Source organism: Lampris incognitus, chromosome 3 (genome assembly GCF_029633865.1).
Source record: "Lampris incognitus isolate fLamInc1 chromosome 3, fLamInc1.hap2, whole genome shotgun sequence".
In the NCBI taxonomy this organism is placed as follows: Eukaryota; Metazoa; Chordata; class Actinopteri; order Lampriformes; family Lampridae; genus Lampris; species Lampris incognitus.
The window spans coordinates 3,071,747-3,096,808 of record NC_079213.1 but is presented as its reverse complement, the minus strand read 5'-3'; the positions used below and the strand labels follow the sequence as shown (position 1 = coordinate 3,096,808).

General features: G+C 47.6%; 2 protein-coding genes across 3 annotated transcripts in view; one reads left to right on the top strand and one right to left on the bottom strand.

Annotated features, from left to right (window-relative positions):
* The first annotated feature begins 2,899 nt into the window (after positions 1-2,899).
* krr1 (KRR1 small subunit processome component homolog) lies at positions 2,900-24,031 on the top strand. Its single transcript, XM_056276265.1, has 10 exons — positions 2,900-2,975; positions 3,329-3,522; positions 4,445-4,579; positions 7,163-7,288; positions 9,592-9,675; positions 14,824-14,880; positions 18,938-19,108; positions 19,922-19,999; positions 21,229-21,322; positions 23,699-24,031. The coding sequence occupies exons 1-10, from the start codon at positions 2,900-2,902 to the stop codon at positions 23,839-23,841; spliced, it is 1,158 nt and encodes a 385-aa protein (XP_056132240.1). The 3' UTR covers positions 23,842-24,031.
* glipr1a (GLI pathogenesis-related 1a) overlaps positions 12,981-25,062 on the bottom strand; it is a 28,263-nt gene continuing 16,181 nt past the window's right edge. The window contains exons 6-7 of one of the 2 annotated variants that reach the window (XM_056276267.1): positions 24,750-24,914; positions 12,981-13,033 (exon numbers count right to left, since the gene is read on the bottom strand). In XM_056276267.1, the coding sequence (XP_056132242.1) occupies positions 24,760-24,914 (155 nt within the window). In that variant the 3' untranslated portion in view covers positions 12,981-13,033; positions 24,750-24,759. Of the gene's footprint in view, positions 13,034-24,289; positions 24,915-25,062 lie in introns of those variants that run through there. The other variant, XM_056276266.1, reaches the window with a different exon arrangement.

Genomic DNA, 25,062 nt, shown 5'->3' with positions numbered 1-25,062 from the left:
GCCAGATGTGGGTATGTGTCCTGGTCGCTGCACTAGCACCTCTGGTCAGTCGGGGCACCTGTTCAGGGGGGAGGGGGAACTGGGGGGAATAGCGTGATCCTCCCACGTGCTACGTCCCCCTGGTGAAACTCCTCACTGTCAGGTGAAAAGAAGTGGCTGGCAACTCCACATGTATGGGAGGATGCATGTGGTAGTCTGCAGCCCTCCCTGGATCGGCAGGGGGGTGGAGCAGAGACCGAGACTGCTCAAAAGAGTGGGGTAATTCGCCGGATACAATTGGGGAGAAAAAAAAGGGGGGGGGGATCCTCCAATTCCAACAGGACTAAACATCATTGGGATTGTATGGCTCTGCATTTTTTTCCTCACATCCATCAGATGGAATAACAGTCACTGGTGGCTCCTCAGGGACACTTTTTTTTTGTTGACAAGTTGGACAAAAATAAGTTTTCCTTCATTTTCTTGTCTGCTTGTAGAGCTGCACTGCCCAGCAGGTCACCAAGAAGTCCCTGAGCAAGAGAGATGTGAGTGACAGACAAGCGACCGTGGTGTCTGCGGGGCCTCTGCTGGTCAGCGCGGCGTCGGCATCCGGAGTCCAGACCACCAGCTGTGAGTCACTGGTCAGGGAGCAATAAAGCCCTGAGCAACTTTAAATAATGACGATCACATTCGAGTCAAGTCAGATTTATTTGTATAGTTCTAAAGGCCTTTACACAAACTCCAAATTTTTTAGTATGCGCTTGTTTTTAAATCCCTCACCATGGTCTAACAGCTTTGACAAAACCTCTGAGAGCGTGATGGACATGCGACAAAAAGCAGAAAATTTAAACTGTTCCGAAAACGTTTATGACTGACAACTTTTTCAGAGGTGGCACGGTGGTGTCGCAGTGTTTAGCACAGTCATCTCACAGCAGGAAGGTCCTGGGTTCGAGCCCCGGAGTAGTCCAACCTTGGGGGTCGTCCCGGGTTGTCCTCTGTGTGGAGTTTGCATGTTCTCCCCGTGTCTGCGTGGGTTTTCTCCGGGGGCTCCGGTTTCCTCCCACAGTCCAAAGACACGTAGGTCAGGTGAATACTAAATTGTCCCTAGGTGTGTGTGTGTGTGTGTGTGTGTGTGTGTGTGTCCGCTCTGTGATGGCCTGGCGGTCTGTCCAGGGTGTCTCCCCACCTGCCACCCAATGACTGCTGGGACAGGCTCCAGCATCCCCGTGACCCTGAGAGCAGGATAAGTGGTTTGAATAATGAATGAATGAATGAGTGTAAACTTTATGGACAAAACGTGAGGTCGTATTTATTTTTTAATGTGCGAAATTTTTGGATGAAATATTTGGACTCGGCATGCAAAGGCCTTAAATCACAATCTAATCCCAGAGGACAATCACATTATGTTTTGTACAAAACCCTCTATCTTTAGACCCTCAATTCAGATGAGGAAAAAAAAACCCTCTGTAAATAAATATGGAAAAACCTTTTGAGAGCGTCAGAGGAGGAATTCGTCTACCAGGTCAGATAGATGTGCAGACAATCGGTAACGGATTTACAATAACCTTCAACTAGGCACTGATGACATCATAAGATACAGCAAATGTACAAATAAATACATATGTTAGTGAAATAAATGTGGTTGTTTGCTTTAACAATCTATAATAGAAAGGGTTGACATGCCTGAGCAGGAAAGTTTGTAAGCCTGTTAGTTTAAAGGTCAAAGGTTTTCATATAATGTAGGTAGTTTTTAGGCAGATAGATGGATTGATAACTCAACAGTTTATTCTTAATCAATGTCCATTCCCTTGCAGGGACGGAGCACATGACTATGATCTGCATCGTGGCTGGCCTGATCGGGCTCTTGGGTATAACGGTGCTTGGTGCCAGCGCCACAAAAGCCATCATGATTTATTATGAAAGACTCCGCTTCCAATAAGTCTTGAGACATTTCTTTGTGTGATTTATTGTAACAATGTGTTGAATTTGTCCAACAGATTTCTTTTATTTGTGTAAGAAGGCATCAGTATGATTTTTTTTTTGTGGCCTACAGGTCAGCGAGAAGATCACAGATTTGATCACTCCAGTGACCTTGAGCAGGAAACTGAACCTTCACTCTCCAAGTTGCTCTAGACAAGAATGTTGGCTCAGTGTTGTAAACTAAAACAGTGAAAATTAAATATTTGGTTGCCTGCAATAATCAAGTGTATTGTTTTTTTCTGCTTTTTTGGGAGGGGGGTATAAATTTTGTAGCTGGGACGTTGGATGTTCTTGCTGCATCATTCTCTTCCTTCTGCCATTAAATATAGATGAATTAATATAACGTATATTTTAAAATTGAAATACATCCACGTTAAGTTTTCCATCCTAATAGTTTGGTCTTGTATAAGGTGTTTTCAAAACGAATTTGGCTCACAATGTCAAAATTCCAGGTGAGAGAAAATCACTTGCTAAGCTTTTTTTCCCCAGACTAAAACGTCTTCATGTGATGTGGCTCTTGAAACTTAAGCAGTTGAGCTTATTGTTGCGTTTGTGGACACTACATTATATTGCCACGGGGTGGCACTGTGACACCACGGGCGGCGGAGAGGGACTGCTGTAAGGGGACAGAAGAAGAACAAGCAGCGCGAACGTGTTGCTAAATAAAGTTAAATAACCGTTGGTTCGTCTCCTGTGAGTCATCAACATAACACTGGCGTCTCGGGGAAATGAGAAACTCGTCCGAGTTCCGTTGGAGTCCGTTGTTCCGTTGTTGTGTTTGCTTGCTGGTCGTTTTAAGATGACTTTCGACTTCTTTTTCCGCCGTTATCGCGCCGCACGGAGGCGCTACTGAAACGAGGCACCGCTCGTATTGTAGAGGAAGTAGCGGACGCTGGCTCTGACGTTACTTCCGGCTCTGACGTGACTTCCGCCTCTAACAACAATGGCGACACCCGCAAACGAAGACGGCGTGAGCGCTGCGGAGAGAGGGAAAAACCCGAAAAAGGCCAAAAATGAAGGTAAGAGGAGCTGCTGTCGCTTCACCTGCGAGGCGGAAGTGGTTGTGGTGTACGGTGAAGCTTGGTGCCAGCGAGGATTTTTAAACGTTCACTCGTTCACGTATTAACGGCGCTTTCATTTACAACACCTGCTTTAATACGTTCTCAAGCTGCCGTTCGTCTTCGTTGTTGGTGCCTTGTTTCTGTCTGTCCTAATGAATCCGTTTTATCTTGATCGTCCCATTCTATTTGGTTTTAACGTTGTCATAATTTATCTATGCGTTTAAGCTTAGTCTGGAGTGCAGTGCATTGTCAAATATGAAAATGTGCTGTATGAGTAAAGTTTGGTTAAGATGTCAAAGTTTCAACCACAGGGATGGCCAGTACTGCAGTGGATGAGTCTGAACTTCTAACTGTCCCTGATGGCTGGAAAGAACCAGCGTTCACCAGAGAAGATAACCCCAAAGGACTCCTGGAGGAGAGCAGCTTCGCCACCCTCTTCCCAAAGTACAGAGAAGCCTATCTGAAGGAGTGCTGGCCACTGGTTCAGAAGGCTTTAGGAGAGGCAGTGAGTGGAGCTATCGATATTACACACTGTGTCTGGGCTGTTGGGGTTGTTTCGTTTGAAAGCCTTTAAGAAATGTGGACATATTTAAGAAGAAAGCCACTTTATTTTGTCGTTGTACAATTAGTCAGTTACAATTAAGTTTTTACTCTGCATTAACCCACCCCATTGTATAGGCGCAGTGGGCAGCTGCAGCACCCGGGGACCAACTCCAGTCTTCTTTCCATTGCCTTAGTCAGGGGAACACACAGGAGTATTAACCCTAACATAGGCATCATTTCGAAGTGGGGAGATGCCAGACATATTTTGTATCCGTCAAAAATGTATTGAGCCAATGTATTTTCTATGGGCTGACTGATGGATGGCAGAAAGACCAGAAAGCTGTCGGTCTTTTTTATGGACCATCAGTCTGTATTTTTCTGTGTCAGAAGCTGAAACCAGTTGAATATATTTCGTAGCATAATGCGTAATTATACGTTGAACTAATCGGAGATGGATAGCAGAGGTCGGCCCAGTGTTTTCCAAAACAGAGGAGTACCTCATTTCACTGTTACATTTTCCACAAATTAAATTAATATTGATATTGTGACCCCACAGCATTTCCCTTTTTTTGGCCAGTTAATCAGAACAGCAGCAGCAAGGATTTTGTGTTTGTCTGAATCCATGTTCCCTTGTTTCCACATTTTAACCCACTTGCCTTTTTTCAAATATGTCGAGTCTGTTTGTATTCCAATCAGACACAAAATAACATGGTCACAGATCCGTACATGTTCTTCGTCTGTCTGTCTGTCCGCTCCCTATGGGAGCCGCTGATTTTCAGTCTTAACCCTTCAGTGTGTGCCTGTTCATTGAATTTGTGATGTTCAGATTTCAGTTGAACTCTTTTAACATACAAACATTAAGAATTTTTGTTCCTGCTTCTCAGCACATCAATGCAACCTTGGACCTGATTGAGGGGAGCGTCACTGTTTGCACCACAAAGAAGACATTTGACCCTTACGCCATCATGAGAGCCAGGGACCTCATCAAGCTGCTCGCCAGGAGCGTCCCGTTTGAACAGGTAATTGTGACCGTTCATGGAAAGGAGTGAGAAGGATTTACAGATTTACAATTTCATTTAGCAGACACTTTTATCAAAAGCGATGTACATCTGAGAGTTAATACAACACAAGCAAGGATCTAGTCAGGAGGTGACAACACAAGAGTCAAAAAACTTGTTTCAAGTCTGATAGGACATAGGCGTCAACAGGCAGTGCAAAAAGGCGAAGCTGCTTAGAAGCGATTTTATTTATTTATTTTAATGCCATCAGGTGTGGAGGTGTTCGAGAAAGAGCTGGGTCTTTAGCTTCTTCTTAAAAATGGAGAGGGATTCAGCGGATCGAATGGAGTTTGGTAACTCGTTCCACCACCGGGGAACTACAGAAGAGAAGAGTCTGGCTAGTGACTAATTAGTGAGGTTTTAGTTGCTGTTTTGTAGGCGAGCATTAAGGTTTTGAATTTGATGCGGGCAGCTACTGGGAGCCAATGGAGGGATATGAACAGTGGAGTGATGTGCTGTTTCGGGTTGGTTGAAGACCAGATGTGCTGCCGTGTTCTGGATCATTTGCAGAGGTTTGAAAGTGCATGCAGGGAGCCCTGCCAGTAAGGAGTTGCAGTAGTCAATGCGTGATATTAGAAGAGCCTGCACCAGGAGTTGTGCTGCATGCTCAGACAGGTAGGGTCTAATTTTCCTGATGTTGTGCAGGGCAAATTGGCAAGACCGAGCAATCGAGGGCATGTGAACCTTAAAGGTTAGTTGGTCATCAGTCATGACACCCAGGTTTTGGGCAGATGTTGTGGGCATGAGTTGGGTTGATCTGAGCTGGATATTGATCTATTGTTGTAAGGATGGACTGGTTGGGATGACGAGGAGCTCAGTCTTAGATAGGCTAAGCTGAAGGTGGCGTTCTTTCATCCATGCAGAGATATCAGCAAGGCATGACGAGATCCATGCCAAGACTCTGAGGTCATCTGGCGGGAATGACAGGAAGAGCTGGGTCTTTAGCTTCTTCTTAAAGACGGAGAGGGACTCAGCGGATCAAATTGAGTTTGGTAACTCGTTCCTAACTCGTTCCACCGATGGGGAACCACAGGAGAGAAGAGTCTGCTGTGGAGCAGTTCAGATCAAGAGTATTGCCTTCTTTGTGTGTGGGAGGGGTGGGGACCGAGGAGTTGTTGCTTAGCGGAGAAAGCTTAGTGAATTTCCAGTCTTTGGAAATGAGGACACGTACCGCCTCCACGCACAACAGAACAGGGTGTGTGAGAAAGCAGAGTCAACAGAGTGCGGCCGATTGGCAATTCCATAAGCCAAAAGTAAAGGAGGAGGGAGTAGAGGAGGTGTTCCTGATTGAATAGAGGTTGTCAGGGTTGCATTGTCTGCGACAGATGCCATTTTTCAATAACGGTGAGTGACAGGGATGTCTTTGTAGCACATGGTGGGTGAGGCAGGCAACGAGAGAAAATAGTAGAAAAGGGAATTACCACTCAGTGTACTCGCACAGGTAGACTCGCAGGTCTTTACCCAATTCGGTCTTAACACAGTGAGGGCTGACACACAAAGGCGGACGCTTCTGCTGACGCTACAGCAAAACTGTGTTTAAATACCAGGAAGTACCACAGCTGAACCCGCCCACATTTGATTTTCACAACAAAGGAAGCAATAGAGGGCGCGAGATGTATGTGAATGCATCTTCTCATGCACAGTTAACTTCATGGCTCGGTGTGTGTGAGTTTATGAACCGTCAGCGCAACAACACATCATCAGTACGGTGAAACTTGCCCGTCTAATTCTAAACATTGTACTCAGCCGTGTTTCGCAGACTTTCACGTGTCTGCAGGTTTTCATTCCAGCCCAACATTAAACCAGCTTATTTGTCTGATTAGACAGGCGAGGACAAATTTATGAAGTCATATGTTTTAGTACCTGATAGGAATGCAAACCAGCACACATGGCTCAGAAAAGAGAATGTGTTCATTCTCAGTAGAGAATGTGTTCAGTGCTTATAAACATTTAAAACTACAGCTGGACCAACAGGTGAAACCTTCTCCCGATGCTCCAGCGCCTCTGGTTTATATTGATATATAAGAACTGCTGCCTGCTTTGAGAAGTGTCATACGTGTCATAGCTAAGAGTTCAAGTCTAGCTCCAGTCACCACTAAAGTAAGTTTACACATTTTAAGAAACTTAACCAGCGGAACTCTAAGAAGTATAAGGGAGGTATTGTAACCTGCTGATGTGTCTAAGAATATTTAAAAATAGTGTTCATCTGACAGCATCTTCATATTTAAGATTTATGAGGTGAAGGGAATTAAAGGGTAATAACGTACAAACAAAACAAAGAGAGCTTTAATTTCCTATTGTCTGTCTGCACAGCAGTGAAATGTCTAAATTGGCCGTCTTCAGTATCACAGTATCAGCATGGAATCTGAGGATGGGGGCGCTGTACTTGCTCTTTTCAGCACTTTTTTTGGAGCATGTAATGTGAATTTGAAGCCCCCCCCCCCCCGACTTTGCTGTGATTTGAAGGCGATTAAAATAAACTTGACTTTTAACAGGTAAGAAAAGTTTTATACGATCAGGTTCTTTGTCATTTTATTTTTCCAGGCGGTGCGGATATTGGAGGATGACGTGGCGTGTGACATCATCAAGATCGGAATGCTGGTCAGGAACAGGGAGCGCTTTGTGAAGCGGAGGCAGCGCCTCATCGGCCCAAAGGGCTCCACGCTGAAGGTGAGTCCTCAGCCAAACGCCGACCTCACTCTCACCCTGCCAGCAGGGCGTCACTTAAAGAAGCGTCTGGGTTTGATTCCAGTCCACCTGTGTGGAGTTTACATGTGCACCATGTGGTCATGTGGGTTTCCTCCCACAGTCCATCCATCCATTATCCAAACCGCTTATCCTGCTCTCAGGGTCGCGGAGCCTATCCCAACGGTTATTGGGCGGCAGGTGGGGAGACACCCTGGACAGGCCGCCAGGCCATCACAGGGCCGACACACACACACACACTCACACACACACTCACTCACACCTCGGGACAATTTAGTACAGCCGATTCACCTGACCTACATGTTTTTGGACTGTGGGAGGAAACTGGAGCACCCAGAGGAAACCCACGCAGACACGGGGAGAACATTCAAACACCACACAGAGGACGACCCCACAGGTAGGACTACCCCGGGGCTCGAACCCAGAACCTTCTTGCTGAGGTGACCGCGCTAACCACTGCACCACCGTGCCGCCCTCTCACAGTCCAAACATATTTTAATTGAACTGGAGACTTGGTATTGCGTTAGTGTGTCTGTCCTGTGATAGACTGGTGATAAGTCAAGGTTATCCTCTTTTCTTCTGCCCATTGCATGCTGGGATAGATTTGGGCAACACCAATGAAATCGGCACAATATTTCAAACTGAATGCCTCGATATTGATAATGTGGTGATATTTAGTGGATGACTATTGGTGCTTCATAAGATATTTACACACCAGAACATGTAAGAAGTGATCATTAGTAATGTGGACATGACGACCAAGCAAGTGGAGACATTCATTGTTAATTTCACTAAAACGTTAATGTGAATAAGTTCAAAAAATTTCAAAAATTCTCACTTTACTGTAATTCAGCCTTTAAGACCAGGACATGACAACATTTAAGATAAATCGCCATATTAGCAGAACCAGTTTTGTTTGAGTTTTGTTGACTTTGTGCCTCCTGTTGACAAAAGCAGTTACATCATCTCACAGACTTCCGTTCGTGTGGTGTGTAGTTCGGTAGAGAACAGGGAGGTGGGCTGGTGTTTTGCAACACCAGCTGTTTGTCAGATATACAATCATGAGTTAATGTATTTCTAATTGTGGCTATGTGGCCCGTCTGTGTAACGGAAACATTTGGCAGGAGTCTGAGTAGGAGACCAACATTAGGGGTCATTATAAAGAAATATCTAGTCTTGCTGATGGTCTCATGTGATTATGTCGCTCATACGCAGACGTCCACATAAACTGAGACTGAAATAATGTCATTTGGGGCAGTGCAGTGGTTGGCGTGGTCGCCTCACAGCAAGAAGGTCCTGGGTTCGAGCCCCGTGGTGGTCCAGCCTCGGATCGTCCCGGGTCGTCCTCTGTGTGGAGCTTGCATGTTCTCCCGGTGTCTGTGTGGGTTTCCTCCAGGTGCTCCGGTTTCCTCCCACAGTCCAAACACATGTAGGTCAGGTGACTCGGCCATATTAAATTGTCCCTAGGTGTGGGTGTGTGTGTGTGTGTGTGTGTCGGCCAGCCCTGCGTGATGGCCTGGCAGCCTGTCCAGGGTGTCTCCCCGCCTGCCGCCCAATGACTGCTGGGATAGGCGCCAGCATCCCCGTGACCCTGAGAGCAGGGTAAGCGGTTTGGATAGTGGATGGATGGATGGACGGATGGAAGTGGATATTTCTCTAATGGTGAAAGAAAACTGATCCTGTCTCAATTATTTTGCCCATCGACCCCAAACGGATGGTCTAATGGTCTCAGCCTGCGCTGTTCAGTAAAAGTAATGGATGAGATCAGTACTTACAGATTCATACTGTCGCTGCTGGAAAAAGTGATATTTGTGCTTTATTAGTTAATTTGTTGTTCTGATAACTTTCCTGTGGAGCTTGCCTCTCTCTCTCTCTCTCTCTCTCTCTCTCTCTCTCTCTCTCTCTCTCTCTCTCTCTCTCTCTCTCTCGCCAAACATCACAAGGTGGCGCTGTTGTTTCATCAGAAACTGAGCTAAAAAGACCCGAGGAGCTCATTCGGTCCTCGTCCTCTTCACATAATTTGAACGTCCATCCATCCGTCATCCAAGCCGCTTATCCTAGTTAGGGTTGCAGGAATAATTTGAACGTCTTTTGTCATATTACACCTCCCTTTGAAATAGTTTTCCCCTTTACTGTTTGTGTTCTGCTGTTTCTCTAGCTGATGCATAAAGTGTCGTGTTTGTGCAGTGCCACATGGGTAATCTGTGATTTGGATAGCTGAGCTGATGGGCAGCTGTGGGGTAAACATCCTTCTCTTCTCTCTCCAGGCTTTGGAGCTGCTGACCAGCTGCTATGTGATGGTTCAGGGCAACACGGTGTCGGCTCTGGGCCCCTACAGCGGCCTCAAGGAGGTAAGCAGAAGCCCGCCAGGCTACTCATCCTGAAGCACCAACTCCGGGGTTGGTCTGTCAACAAGTACATCTTTTAATGGGCAATTTTCTTTTCTTTTTCTTTTTCCCCCCTTTTCTCCCCAATTGTATCCTGCCAATTACCCCACTCTTCCGAGCCGTCCCGGTCGCTGCTCCACCCCCTCTGCTGATCCAGGGAGGGCTGCAGACTACCACATGCCTCCTCCGATACATGTGGAGTCACCAGCCGCTTCTTTTCACCTGACAGTGAGGAGTTTCACCAGGGGAACGTAGCGCGTGGGAGGATCACACTGTTCCCCCCAGTTCCCCCCCCCCCCCCCCCCCCCCCGACTGACCAGAGGAGGCGCTAGTGCAGCAACCAGGACACATATCACATATGGCACAGACACGGCCAATTGTGTCTGTAGGGACGCCCGACCAAGCTGGAGGTAACATGGGGATTCGAGCTAGCGATCTCTGTGTTGGTAGGCAATGAAATAGACCGCTACGCTACCCGGATGCCTTAATGGGCAATTATAATGCCAAAAAATCAACATGATAATTAACTGACTTCAACAGCATCGTAAATATACGGTGAGATTTCCCAAGAGGTTTGTCTAGTGAGAAGAAACCCCAAGTGGGAGAGGATCGAGGCCCACGGTGTGCTGTTGTGTTCATTCAGCTAAAGAGGAACTCTGCTTAAAGAAACTATCCATCCATCCACCCATTATCCAAACCGCTTATCCTACACAGGGTCACAGCGGTCACTGGGTGGCAGGCGGGGAGACCCCCTGGACAGGCCACCAGGCCTTCACAGGGCCCACACACACACATTCCCACCTAGGGACAATTTAGTACGGCCGAGTCACCTGACCTACATGTCTTTGGACTGTGGGAGGAAACCGGAGCCCCCGGAGGAAACCCACACAGACACGGGGAGAACATACAAACTCCACACAGAGGACGACCCGGGACGACCCCCAAGGTTGGACCCCAGGGCTCGAACCCCGGGGCTCGAACCCAGGACCTTCTTGCTGTGAGGTGACTGCGCTAACATGCTGCCCTTAAAGAAAGTAATCTGGTTTACCTCAGAGTTGTAATGTGTTGCCCAATACGAAAGATGAAGTGGCAAGCTGAGTATCTAATTCAAATGTAAGACTTTTATCTGCTTATAACTATGGCTCAGTGTTTTCGGTTTTATTTTTCAAAGCCATCCAGCATGCCGAATTTCGCCACAAGAGGACACTGTTACATAACCTCACATGAACAGGAACAACTTTTGGATCCGTGGAAACAAAATCCGGGTGAAAATCAGTTTAAAAATCTGGGTGTTTTTCGGTGAAAACGCCGAGCCTTGCTTATAACTGACAGTACTTAGTCGCCTCACACACAACACAGAGCTTTACTGGGGACGCAGAATGACGTTATCCATGATGGCACAACCGTGGATGAGTGTTTATAGAGCCAACTAGAAAAAATTGAGGACGCTCAGAAGCCCAAACTAGGCCTTGTCACATGATCAAAATAGATGCTTGACATTGGACAACATAGACGCATTTCCTAACAACCCTTTCATATCAGGAAGTAACCACATGACACCATAATACCAATGACCACAAATCATTTAACTTCTCTTTTTTTCATAGCACTTTAGATAGTAATAGTCGAGAGAGAGACAGGAAAGGCAGGGGAGAGAGAGGGAATGACATGCATCAAAGGGCCCAGGCCAGACTCGAACCCAGGCCGCTGCGGTAAGGACTCAGCCTTATGTGGTACCCTTCTATCAGGTGAGCCAAGGGGGCGCCCCAACCTCTTTTTTTTTGTGGTCCCCCCCCCCCCCCCTTCTCCCCAATTGTATCCAGCCAGGGCAGCACGGTGGGGCAGTGGTTACCGCAGACGCCTCACAGCAAGAAGGTCCTGGGTTCGAGCCCCGGGGTCGTCCAACCTTGGGGGTCGTCCTCTGTGTGCAGTTTGCATGTTCTCCCCGTGTCTGTGTGGGTTTCCTCCGGTTGCTCCGGTTTCCTCCCACAGTCCAAAGACCTGTAGGTCAGGTGACTCACCCATACTAAATTGTCCCCAGGTGTGTGTGTGTGTGTGTGTGTGTGTGGGAGCCCTGTGATGGCCTGTCTAGGGTGTCCCCCCGCCTGCTGCCCAACGGCTGCTGGGATAGGCTGGGATAGGCTGGGATAGGCTCCAGCATTCCCGCGACCCTGAGAGCAGGGTAAGCGGTTCGGTTTGAATAATGACTAGATTGATGTATACGGCCAACTACCCCACTCTTCTGAGCCGTCCCGGTCTCTGCTCCACTCCCTCTGCCGGTCCGGGGAGGGCTGCAGACTACCACATGCCTCCTCCCATACATGTGGAGTCGCCAGCTGCTTCTTTTCCCCTGACAGTGAGGAGTTTCACCACGGGGGCGTAGCACGTGGGAAGATTACACTATTCCCCCCAGTTCCCCCTCCCCCCTGAACAGGTGCCCCGACCGACCAGAGGAGGCGCTAGTGCAGCGACCGGGACACATACCCACATCCGGCTTCCCACCTGCAGACACGGCCAATTGTGTCTGTAGGGACGCCCGACCAAGCTGGAGGTGACACGGGGATTTGAACCTACAATCTCCGTGTTGGTAGGAAGCGGAATAGACCGCCACGTTACCTGGATGCCCACGCCCCAATCTTTATTGTTTATTTTGTAACACAATCCGTTTTCAGTATGATAGCCATTGGTTAAAGTCCACCACAGGTAGATGATGACGTTGGATAATAGAAGTGTACTAAAGTAATGACCGCGAGGTGGCTTTGGCTGTTGAGGTTTATAATACAGATGGATTATCTGCAGTTTAGTCGTGTTCTTTCGGTCTTGGGTGTCTCAGTTAACACAGCTGGGCCTGCACCTCTTGTGATGAGTGAATTAAAGAACAAACAAATGAGGGAGCAGCATGAATTTTCTTCTTTCTGCCTGAGCTGCAGTCATGTGGCAGAACGGTATCAGTTGCTCTGGTAAAACGGCTGTAGAGATTAGTTGGGTGGCGACAGACGTGTCGTTGAGGTGTGACGTCTTATGGGAACTAAAGTGCTTTGTGTTTTATCATTAACTCTCATGGTTGAATTGCAGTTTACAACCTCCCGTGTGAAGTTCTGTGGCGTCAGGCATGAATACTTGGATGGCGTCCAGCACTTTGTCTGTGTCCCCGTCTGTAGGGTTGGTGTTGTGTCAGGAAGGGTGTCGGACCGAACATTTTGCCAAGTCATTATGCAGATTGACAAGACCATCGCGTAGCTGTCAATGCCTGGATGAACAACGGCAGCTGTTGGTGTTGCGCCCTCACAGGGTGAAGTTCTGTGGGTGACTCCCATTTGCTCTGCAGTGGTGGAAAAACATGAAATTCAGTTACAAAGGAATTATTTGTGCCAACAGTAAAACCACAAGTTAATTACCCTCAAGTATGTCTTCAGAGCTTTCCATCCCAACATGCCCTCAACACAAAGTCTTTCCATTTAAAATGACCAGTAGTTAGCACAGCACTAACCAGCGGTTAGCACTGTTGCCTCACAGCACGAAGGTCCTGGGTTCGAACCCCAGGCCGTCTCAGGTCCTTTCTGTGTGGAGTTTACATGGTGTCCCCGTGTCTGTGTGGGTTTCTTCCGGTTGCTCCAGTTTTCTCCCACCATCAGAAAGACATGCGTGTTAGGGTTAATACTCCTGCCTGTGCCCCTGAGCAGGCGGGGACAAAGGGGACATTTATCCACGGGCCTCGGATCGGGGGGGGGACATCAAACTGACCCCTAACCTTAAAATAATCTGCTGGAATATTTTGTCAAAAATAAATATCCGTGAAGATTTACCAAAGTATTTCTCAGTAACAAAAAAGCTTATTATTCTATTATTGCTTGTTTTCCTTGACATAGAGGTCCGAACAGATTCACGCCCCCCCCCCCCACGTCATGGTTTGGTCCAACTGTCAACAACGTAAACGCCACTCACTGCCTCATGCTCATTTTCCAAAATGGCTAATACTAGGCAACAACCATCAGGTGCCAAAAAGAGAAAAGTAAAACAACAAAGGAAAAATGATGAAACAGAGTTAAGGGGCTCTATGGCAACGTATTTGGAAAAAGCTAAAGAGAAAAGTGAGTTTTATCTAGGCAGGCTAACGTTACATCTGGCAAACAGCAGAGCTAACGTTAGCTAAAATAGCTAACGTTAGCTTACTGGTTATTAGCTAGCTAGCTACGTTACCTACGGGCAACGTCTAGCTAGGCTACTTCATTGATAGACATAGTTTTAAATTGTAACATCCAGTTAGCATAGTAGAGCCGTACAACAGTTTAACACAAGGCTTCTTTGACCTCATCAAGGACTTTGCAACCCGGAAAGTGCGGCGCTTTTCATTTGTTTAAATATTGGAACTGACCGGTTTTTAGGCCTATTGACAAAACATTTACAATGATATGCATTTAGAGAAGGAGATGAATACCCGATGAATTGTAAACAGCGCCTTTCTTCACCAATGGCAACTGCCAAGATTTATTAAAGCCTTTTTAATTTTACTCCTGCCTCCATCCTTTGAGTTGTCTGGATGCCCGATATAGCCTACATGATTTATCTGTGAATACTGAGACAATGATGATTTATCTACGAATACTGAGACAATGATGATTTATCTACGAATACTGAGACGATGATAAATATCTGCGAATAGCCTACTGTTCTTTAGACAAGTTATAGCCCACATGGTTTCTTTGTGAATACCGTGATCCTACCTTGAGACAAGTGATATGTAGCCTACATGAGATGATTTATAGTGCACGGGGAGGGGGGGGGGGGGGGGCCTCGCGAGATCATCTCATCCCGGGCCTCGGCTACGCTGGCGGCGCCCCTGCCCCTGAGCAAGGCAGTGGAAAGAACTGGAGTTGGTCCCCGGGTGCTGCAGCTGCCGACTGCTCCTATACAATAGAATGGTTCCATGCAGAGAACAGATTCACTGTAAGGCAGATGATGAAATGTGGTGTCCAGTGATGTAGCGGTGGGAGGGCAAGAGGGCGCTGTTCTCATGTTCACGTAGCGCGTGTCCTGTCTTGATGATGATACACTACTGTGAAAACCCCGTCACTTGTGTGTGTTGATGTATTCTGTCGTTGTTATCTGCAGGTGCGCAAAGTGGTCCTGGACACCATGAAGAACATTCATCCCATTTACAACATCAAGGTACGCTCATGTGCTGTCTCTCAGGACACTCGTGTGTTGTCTCTCAGGACACTCGTGTGTTGTCTCTCAGGACACTCATGTGATGTCTCTCAGGACACTCGTGTGTTGTCTCTCAGGACACTCGTCTCTCAGGACACTCGTGTGTTGTCTCTCAGGACACTCGTGTGTTGTCTCTCAGGACACTCATGTGTTGTCTCTCAGGACACTCGTGTGTTGTCTCTCAGGACACTCATGTGATGTCTCTCAGGACACTCGTGTGTTGTCTCTCAGGACACGTGTGTTGTCTCTCAGGACACGTGTGTTGTCTCTCAGGACACTCATGTGATGTCTCTCAGGACACTCGTGTGTTGTCTCTCAGGACACTCATGTGATGTCTCTCAGGACACTCGTGTGTTGTCTCTCAGGACACTCATGTGATGTCTCTCAGGACACTCGTGTGTTGTCTCTCAGGACACTCGTGTGTTGTCTCTCAGGACACTCGTGTGTTGTCTCTCAGGACACGTGTGTTGTCTCTCAGGACACTCATGTGATGTCTCTCAGGACACTCGTGTGTTGTCTCTCAGGACACTCGCGTGTTGTCTCCCAGAACACTCGCGTGTTGTCTCCCAGAACACTCGTGTGCTGTCTCTCAGGACGCCCGTGTGTTGTCTCCCAGAACACTCATGTGATGTCTCTCAGGACGCCCGTGTGTTGTCTCTCAGGACACTCGTGTGTTGTCTCCCAGAACACTCGTGTGCTGTCTCTCAGGACACTCGTGTGTTGTCTCCCAGAACACTCGTGTGCTGTCTCTCAGGACACTCGTGTGTTGTCTCCCGGGACACTTTTGTGCTGTCTCTTAGGACGCTCATGTGATGTCTCTCAGGACACTCGTGTGTTGTCTCCCAGAACACTCGTGTGCTGTCTCTCAGGACGCCCGTGTGTTGTCTCTCAGGACACTCGTGTGTTGTCTCCCAGAACACTCGTGTGTTGTCTCTCAGGACACTCGTGTGTTGTCTCCCAGGACACTCGTGTGCTGTCTCTTAGGACGCTCGTGTGCTGTCTCCCAGGACGCTCATGTGCTGTCTCCCAGGACACTCGTGTGCTGTCTCTCAGGACACTACACTCGTGTGCTGTCTCTCAGGACACTCGTGTGCTGTCTCTGAGGACACTCGTGTGCTGTCTCCCAGGACACTCGTGTGCTGTCTCTCAGGACACTCGTGTGCTGTCTCTGAGGACACTCGTGTGTTGTCTCTCAGGACACTCGTGTGCTGTCTCTGAGGACACTCGTGTGCTGTCTCCCAGGACACTCGTGTGCTGTCTCTGAGGACACTCGTGTGCTGTCTCTGAGGACACTCGTGTGCTGTCTCTCAGGACACTCGTGTGCTGTCTCTCAGGACACTCGTGTGTTGTCTCTCAGGACACTCGTGTGTTGTCTCCCAGGACACTCGTGTGCTGTCTCTTAGGACGCTCGTGTGCTGTCTCCCAGGACGCTCATGTGCTGTCTCCCAGGACACTCGTGTGCTGTCTCTCAGGACACTACACTCGTGTGCTGTCTCTCAGGACACTCGTGTGCTGTCTCTGAGGACACTCGTGTGCTGTCTCTCAGGACACTCGTGTGCTGTCTCTGAGGACACTCGTGTGCTGTCTCTCAGGACACTCGTGTGCTGTCTCTGAGGACACTCGTGTGCTGTCTCTCAGGACACTCGTGTGCTGTCTCTCAGGACACTCGTGTGTTGTCTCCCAGGACACTCATGTGCCTTTACTCAGGACACTCGTGTGTTGTCTCTCAGGACGCCCGTGTGCTGTCTCTCAGGACACTCGTGTGCTGTCTCTGAGGACACTCGTGTGCTGTCTCTCAGGACACTCGTGTGTTGTCTCCCAGGACACTCATGTGCCTTTACTCAGGACACTCGTGTGTTGTCTCTCAGGACGCCCGTGTGTTGTCTCTCAGGACACTCGTGTGCTGTCTCCCAGGACACTCGTGTGCTGTCTCTCAGCACACTCATGTGCCTTTACTCAGGACACTCGTGTGTTGTCTCCCAGGACACTCGTGTGCCTTTACTCAGGACACTCTTGTGTTGTCCCTCAGGACACTCGTGTGCTGTCACTCACAGGTTTTTCCTTCTCTGGTTGTCGTCCTCATGCTAATTACAGAAGAGCAAACTGACCTACCGGACCTGAACCAGAACACTGAGTGAAGTGAATGAATGAATGCTGTACAACAGAATTAAGTGCAGAATTAAGTACAAGATGAAAAAATAAATAACAAAAATAAAATTTATACAAATACAGAAAACACAAATAGACACACATTTGTAGCACAACCCCCCCCCTGCACTCCCCCCACTCCTTTTCTCCCCAGTTGTACTTGGCCAGTCACCCCACTCTTCCAATCCGTCCCGGTCTCTGCTCCACCCCCCCTGCCGACCCAGGGAGGGCTGCAGACTACCACATGCCTCCTCCCATACATGTGGAGTCACCAGCTGCTTCTTTTCACCTGACAGTGAGGAGTTTCACCAGGGGGACGCAGCGCGTGGGAGGAGCACGCTATTCTCCCCAGTTCCCCCTCCCCCTGAATAGGTGCCCCGACCGATCAGAGGAGGCGCTAGTGCAGCGACCAGGACACATACCCACGTCTGGCTTCCTACCCACAGACACGGCCAATTGTGTCTGTGGGCACGCCCGACCAAGCCGGTGGTAACACGGGGATTCCAACCAGCCTTCCCCCTGTTGGTAGGCAACGGAATAGACCACTACACTACCCAGGTGCCCTGCAGCACAATCTACTACTACTACTTTCGGCTGCTCCCGTTAGGGGTCGCTACTATCCGTCTCCATCTCTTCCTGTCCTCTGCATCTTCCTCTGTCACACCAGCCACCTGCATGTCCTCCCTCACCACCTCCATAAACCTCCTCTTTGGCCTTCCTCTTCTCCTCTTCCCTGGCAGCTCCATATTCAGCATCCTTCTCCCAGTATACCCAGCATCTCTCCTCCACACATGTCCACACCATCTCCATCTTGTCTCTCTTGCTTTGTCTCCAGACTGTCCAACCTGCATTTGCAGCACCATCAACATATAGATACTGTATGCATAAGTGTAAAAACAAGTGTAATATCTAGCACACCAGGTAATAGTCTGTATCGCACGAACCCGAGTCAGCATGTTTTACTGCACGTGCCAAATGTACAGGTGTTGTTGCAGTTTCAGGATATTATTGGTTAACAGAGTTCAGTTCTTTAATGGCAGTTGGGTTGAAACTGTTCAAGGTCTGGAAGTACGGGTCGTGAAAGACCTATAGCGCCTCCCACTGATGTTTTTTAATGTATATTCCAATAATTTGGATTAAATCTGGATTATTATTATTATTATTATTATTGGCAGCACAGTGGCACAGTGGTTAGTGCGGTCGCCTCACAGCAAGAAGGTTCTGGGTTTGAGCCCCGGATAGTCCGACCTTGGGGGTCGTCCCGGGTCATCCTCGGTGGGGAGTTTGCATGTTCTCCTCATGTCTGTGTAGGTTTCCTCCAGGTGCTCCGGCTTCCTCCCACAGTCAGGTGACATGTAGGTCAGGTGAATCGGCCGTACTAAATTGTCTCTAGTCTAGGTGTGTGTGTGTGTGTGTGTGTGTGTGTGTGTGTGTGTGTGTGTGTGTGTGTGTGTGTGTGTGTGTGTGTGTGTGTGTGATGGTCTGGCAGCCTGTCCAGGGTGTCTCCCTTCCTGCTGCCCAGGGATAGGCTCCAGCTTCCCCGTGACCCTGAGAGCAGGATAAGCGGTTAGGATGGATGGATGGATGAATCCGGATTGTTCTGATACATCTGAACCTCTCCCACCACAGTCCAAACCAAATGTTGTCCCCCTCAAAATAGTTCATGCAGTTTGAAGTGTAGGTCTGCTTTACTGTCGCCGTCATGCCCGATGAAGACGGTTTCCATCCTTGTTCTGGATCTCCTGACTGAAACAAACCTGTCTCCTGGTCGGACCTGGAGCTGAGGGCATGGCGGAGACCAATAGAGTTCATGTTGAGAGAGCTGGTTTTTAGCCTGGCTTCTCTTTGACTGCTTGGGTTTCCTCGGCAGGCGCTGATGATCAAGCGGGAGCTGGCCAAAGACCCCGACCTGCGGAGCCAGAGCTGGGAGCGCTTCCTGCCACAGTTCCGCCACAAGAACGTCGCCAAGCGCAAAGAACCAAGGAAGAAGAACGTGAAGAAGGAGTACACGCCTTTCCCTCCACCCCAGCCTGAGAGCCAGGTCAACACACACACACACACACACACACACACACACACACACACACACACACACACACACACTCTGCTTCTCAGTGTTGTGTCAGGATGAAGTGTGTTGAACCTGACAGTGAGTTCTGTGGTCTGCTGTTGACACGCTGAAGGTTTTGTCCTCAGACATCCGGTCTGCTCTATTAGTCAACTGTTCTTTTTCTTTTTTTACTCTACTGCTTGTTCTCCTAAGACCCCCCCCCCCTTTTTTTTTTTGTTGGATTTTTCTCCCCAATTGTACCTGCCAATTACCCCACTCGTCCGAGCCGCCCCGGTCTCTGCTCCACCCCCTCTGCTGATCCGGGGGGGGAGGGCTGCAGACTACCACATGCCTCCTCCCATACATGTGGAGTCACCAGCCGCTTCTTTTCACCTGACAGTGAGGAGTTTCACCAGGGGGACGTAGCATCGAACCGGCGGTCTCCATTTTGGTGGGCAATGCAATAGACCGCTACGCCACCCGGACGCCCAGTGACACTTTATTTTGAAAGGCTTTTTGCTTGTTGTTGAAGTGGGTGAACAGAATTTGTTTGGTTCCAGATAAATCCAGCAAGCCTTTAGTTTAGTTCGTTTGTTGATGCTCCGAAGCTAAACCAGGTCTGGCACTGAGGTGGTCTGACATTTGACTGCGAGTTTGGGACACTGTGGCGAAGTTCATGTCAAAACATCATTCAACATCAAAACTTGAACTTGTGGCGTTCATTTTTCTTCCGACAGTCAACACAAACTAATGAGAAAAGGAAATACAAGCCCTCGCAGCTCATCGTGTTGTGCTTTCATGCAGGTTGACAAGGAGTTGGCTACGGGAGAGTTCTTCCTCCGGGAGAGTGCAAAGAAGAAGAAGAAGATGGAGGAGATCAAGGTGAGTTCTCTCTCTGTCTCTTCCCGTTGTCCCGAAACAACCTAGCAAGCTGCAGGGTTTTGGACGGGTGAGTTGAGTTGTGGGCTGAGTGTAAAGCAGCCATGTCTGTGAGTGTCCGTCCTGCTAAGCTGGAAACCTTCATGCTGGCCACCTGACAGCGAGCTGAGTGAAGCACTTCCTGTGATGGATTCACATTCCAGCTTATTAATGGTGCCTGTTCATAGTCACCAAGGCTCAGTCGGCTAACTGGAGGAGCCGACTTCATAAGGCAGCCTCGCCCGTAGACCTCCCCTCAGTTTTATGGCTCGTGGCAACGCGAGCCGAGTCGATATTCTGTCAAAGTTGTGTTGGAAAGTTTCCGATGAAAGCCCGAGCGACATTTACAGAAACTATAATAAATGACGACAGTTTGTACAAAAAGCCGTCAGACTGTCGTATTAAGATACTTTTACAGGACTGGCTGAACCAGTCACAAGGGATGAGGCTCCCACTTGTTCACGGCAAGAGAGATTTATCAGTAAAAATAAAGACCACATTTAAAATGAACCAATCTAGAAACAAGAGCTTTTTTCAGACCCCAGAGGATGGAATCAGCAGTCAGCTGTGGTAATCTTACTGGAACATTAGAATACCAAAATAATGGATGAGAAGGGACTTTAACGTTAGACGGTGGCGCCTTACAGCCAGAAGATCCTGGGTTCAAGTCCCAGGTCGTCCAACCCAGCCTTGGGGGTCGTCCTCTGTGTGGGTTTCCTCCCACAGTCCAAAGACATGTAGGTCAGGTGACTCAGCCGTACTAAATTGTTCCTAGCTGTGTGTGTGTGGGCCGTGTGACGGCCTGGCGGCCTGGCCAGGGTGTCTCCCCGCCTGCCGCCCAATGACTGCTGGGATAGGCTGCAGCATCCCCGCCACCCTGAGAGCAGGGTAAGCGGTTTGGATGATGGATGGGTGGATTAAAGTCGCTGTAGTTCATGATACGGAAGACATTCTGCATGAGCAGGGAACAGACAGAAGACGTCATGTGTGGATCAACAGTCTGTAAATATGAAGCTGTGAGTGGCAACAGGAAGAACCGGCGGGACTGTACCCGCTGATACCCGTTCTCACCCATTCCGTTTTCATCTTTTTTCATTCAGCATTTTAATTCACCCGTTTGCTCTCGTCCACATTCGGTTTCTCCACAGACACTTTCATGTGGTAGTCTGACCATCACTGTTCTTCTCCTGCAGGTCAGACAAGCAGAGGCGCTGAGCAGGAAGCAGGAAGAGAGGAGGAAAGCTTTCATTCCACCCAAAGAAAAGCCTCTGAAGAAAACCAGCAAAGGTATTTCCAAAAACAATTGTCTGACAACCAAGTCTTATTTTTATAGCCCTAAAACACAGTTACACAATTACCTCAGGGGTCCGGGTAGCGTAGCGTACATCGCCCTGGTGAAAAGAAGCGGCTGGTGACTCCACATGTATGGGAGGAGGCATGTGGTAGTCTGCAGCCCTCCCCGGATCAGTAGAAGGGGGTGGAGCAGAGACCGGGACAGCTTGGAAGAGTGCGGTAATTGGCCAAGTACAATTGGGGGAGGTAAAGAGAATAAATGACGATGTTCGGCGCTGTGGTCATGTGATCAAGGGTATTTTTATTGACAGATTAACAATAATGACATTTCTGACAGTGGAAATGAACATTAAGAGAAATAAATGGTAATGGTTCTGCTTTCCAACAGTCATTTAGCCCTTGTGCTGTCCACTGCCCTTACGACCCGCCTTAAACCCCAAATCTATTTTGCATGAAGAAACAAGCTGTCATCATCACAAACTGTGTGACTTTTCCCTCTGCACGGTGCAGAAAGACTGCATTTAATCTGGACACCATTTGTTTTATTATAACACACCTGTCACACTCGTCTTCTGTATAAAGTAGAGGTTTATTATTACTGCTTAACGTACCGCTTAGCAAGAGATGATGGCACTTACTCAGAAAGTAGCTTTTGTCTTAGGGTCAAACAATCTCAGTACCCTAGTGGTGGACAGCTTTCATGGAAATATGAACAATTTCACTTTTTCTAATGTTGGGGGGGGGGGTCACTCTAGGAAAGGTCGGTAACACTTTATAATAACTACACAAATGAAGCTTTAGTTAAGTATTAGTAACTACTGAATTCGTCATTTGTAAAGCAAGACATGCACCAGTGGTTAGTGAGTGTGTTAATAGATGTTTATTAATACTGCAGTTCATGATTAATTCAGGTAGTTGTTAGTGAAGTATTTGTGTGAGCTCATGTGAAGTGAGGACTATCTATACCTTACAAAGGATTTACACATAAGACTGAAAGGCCAGCAGCACCTCGAGACTCACAAAAGTCTTAAGGATCATAAGATCCTTTAGAAAGTGTAAGTAGATGATTAACAAACTATTTACATGTACATTTGTGCATGAATTAATCATGAACTGCAGTATTAATAAACATCTGTTAACACGCTCACTAACCATTGGTGCATGTCTTGCTGTACAAATGATGAAGTCAGTAGGTACTAATACTTAACTAGTGAGGTTTTTATGAAGAGTAACTGAAAAGCCATCATGTAGAGTCTTTCTCTGCTGGTCAACACTGTTAGGGGTCATTCTGACCGAAGACAACAGAAGGTTAAGTAATAAATAGGACAGTTTGGTTTTTAACCATCTCAGCTAAATGTTTTGATGCCTGCTCAATAATCCATGTAAGAAAATCAAAGAAGGGTGAATCAGTGTGTCTTGACAAAACATTTCATCACTCATCATATTTTATAATTGTGTTATCTGCTTTCAATGTTGTCTTGGGAGAGAGATGCTCTTCCTGCGCTTTCTTCCTCCCTGTTAAAGGGTTTTTCAGGGAGTTGTTCCTTATCCGAAGCAATTTTTTCGCACAATGAGATTACATATGAAGTCAATGCGAACAGACACGGATATGCAAAATTCGCGCCATCCGTGTGAGTTGACAATATTCAACTTGAGTGAGAAATTCACATGACGCTGTCGCGAAAGCCCATCAGCGCTGAGATTCTCCTGGCGTTCTGTTGAGTCAGAAAATGGAACAAGCTGATTGTCGCAGATTTGCATATGGTGGGAACACAACATTAGGACAGGATGTTGTGTTGCTGTAAAGCCCACTTAGGCAAATGTATAATTTGGTTATATTGGGCTGTACAAATAAAACTGACTGCAGCTGTCCCCACCCTTATAAACAATACAGTGGCATAACGACCGAAGTGATGGTCTGGGGCTCTTTTGCTGATCCAGAATTGGCAACTTGCACAGAGTGACTGGCACTCTGAACCAATAGGCCTACCACAGCACCGTGCACCACCCATTAGTCTACACCAGGTTGGTCAGGGGATCATGCTACAGCACGATAATGACCCAAACTACCAGTCGCTATGCCACTGTATTGTTTATAAGGGTAGGGGAAACCTGCAGTCAGTGTAGACTGAAGAGGTCACTTAGATGAGTGATGAAACATGTTTGTCGATAAACATTGTGTCCAGATGAACTAATTCAACTTTCTTTGATTCATCTCAACTAAGGAAACATTTTAAAACTTAATAATCACCACCCAAGTTGTTTACATTGAACTGAAACAGCCAACCACATGATTTGTGTTGTGTGTGATCTGTTAGAAAGCTTGAAAACATTGATGCCTTTTCTGACATCCTGTTCTGTCTTTTTCAGCCCCGACAGAAGGCAAGCTCGACATCGAAGCAATCAAGGAGAAAGTTAGGAAAGCCAAAACCAAGAAGCTGGGAGCGCCACTTGTGCCCCAAGCCCTGCCTACCAACAAAAACGCCACCAAAAGCAAGAAGAAGAAAAGCTAACATGGAGGCTACAGGCGTATAAAACTGCCGGACTAATGTTGTTTACTACTTGCTATGTACGGTTTAAGTGAACAAGGCACATCAGATTCACAACCATGTTGTGGGCGGGACTTCCTGTTGTCCTGTCCAGGAGGGCTGAGGCCAGCAGTGAGTTACGCTGTCCATAGTTCTCTGCTTTCTTCATTTGTGAAGATTTATATTTAATGGATATTTTTGTCTTTTGCAGACTGAGATGGTTTTTGAGTCATATCCACATTTAAAATCTGTTCTGTAGTAGAAAAGACTAACTTAAAACCAGTGGTTCTCAATCAGGTCCTCAAGTACCAGCAGCTCTGCTGGTTTTCTATTCCACCTGGTAGTTCATTACATTCACCTGTTGCTCCAAGTGTAAAACTTCCCTGATTTGAGGCTGAATGTAATGAACTACCTGGTAGAATAAAAAACCAGCAGTGCTGGTGGTACCTGAGGACCTGATTGAGAACCACTGGATTAAATCAATTCTTTTTTGCCGTGCCAGAGGAGGACAAACGAAGTCAACAAAACATGCTCAGTTAGCATAAAACAACTAAGTCCTCTTTTAAACGGAGAGATTGTGTTTGCAGAGCAGAGCTTGGACCAGGATTTGTCAGGACTTTGTTGCCCGTTATTGTGACAGAATAAATTTCTTCTTTTTTAATTCAAAGTCTACATCACTGTCTGACTCCTAAACATACTCGCCAACCTTGAGACTGTGACAGGTGATGACGACAAGAAAAAACTATGGAGATGCGTCTTAAAAATTGGGACGAAATACAAGCGAAGTGTTCATCGTTTGACCCTAATCATGATCACAGGCGGACTCAGCCGCACGACACATGTTCCCGGTGCACACTGGGACGGTTGGTAGGTCTGCTGCTAACATGACTGACCTCTGTGAAACTACTGGTAGCAGAAGATGTCGGGGTAAATGCTGCGTATTCCGTAGGCGGCCATGAAGGTGCAGATAAGAGCCAAGGGCCGCATGACCAGCACGGCAATGCAGGAGGGGCCACAGGAGGACAGGCTGGGGTCCCAGTCAGGGGTCCAGTTGTAACCTGAGAAAAAGGGACCAGGTGAGATTGTTGGCTGGGGTAAAGTACCCCCAAGGCTAAATTTCACTGAAAAATACCCAGATTTTTAAACTGACTTTCACCCAGTTGTTCCTGTGCGTGTGAGGTTATGTTAGTGTCCTTTTGTGGTGAA

Coding starts and splice junctions, on each gene's coding strand:
- krr1 (XM_056276265.1), top strand. CDS start 2,900: ATGGCGACACCCGCAAACGAAGACGGCGTGAGCGCTGCGGAGAGAGGG. Junction 3,523..4,444: donor AGAAGGCTTTAGGAGAGGCA/GTGAGTGGAGCT, acceptor CCTGCTTCTCAG/CACATCAATGCAACCTTGGA. Junction 9,676..14,823: donor CCTACAGCGGCCTCAAGGAG/GTAAGCAGAAGC, acceptor TGTTATCTGCAG/GTGCGCAAAGTGGTCCTGGA.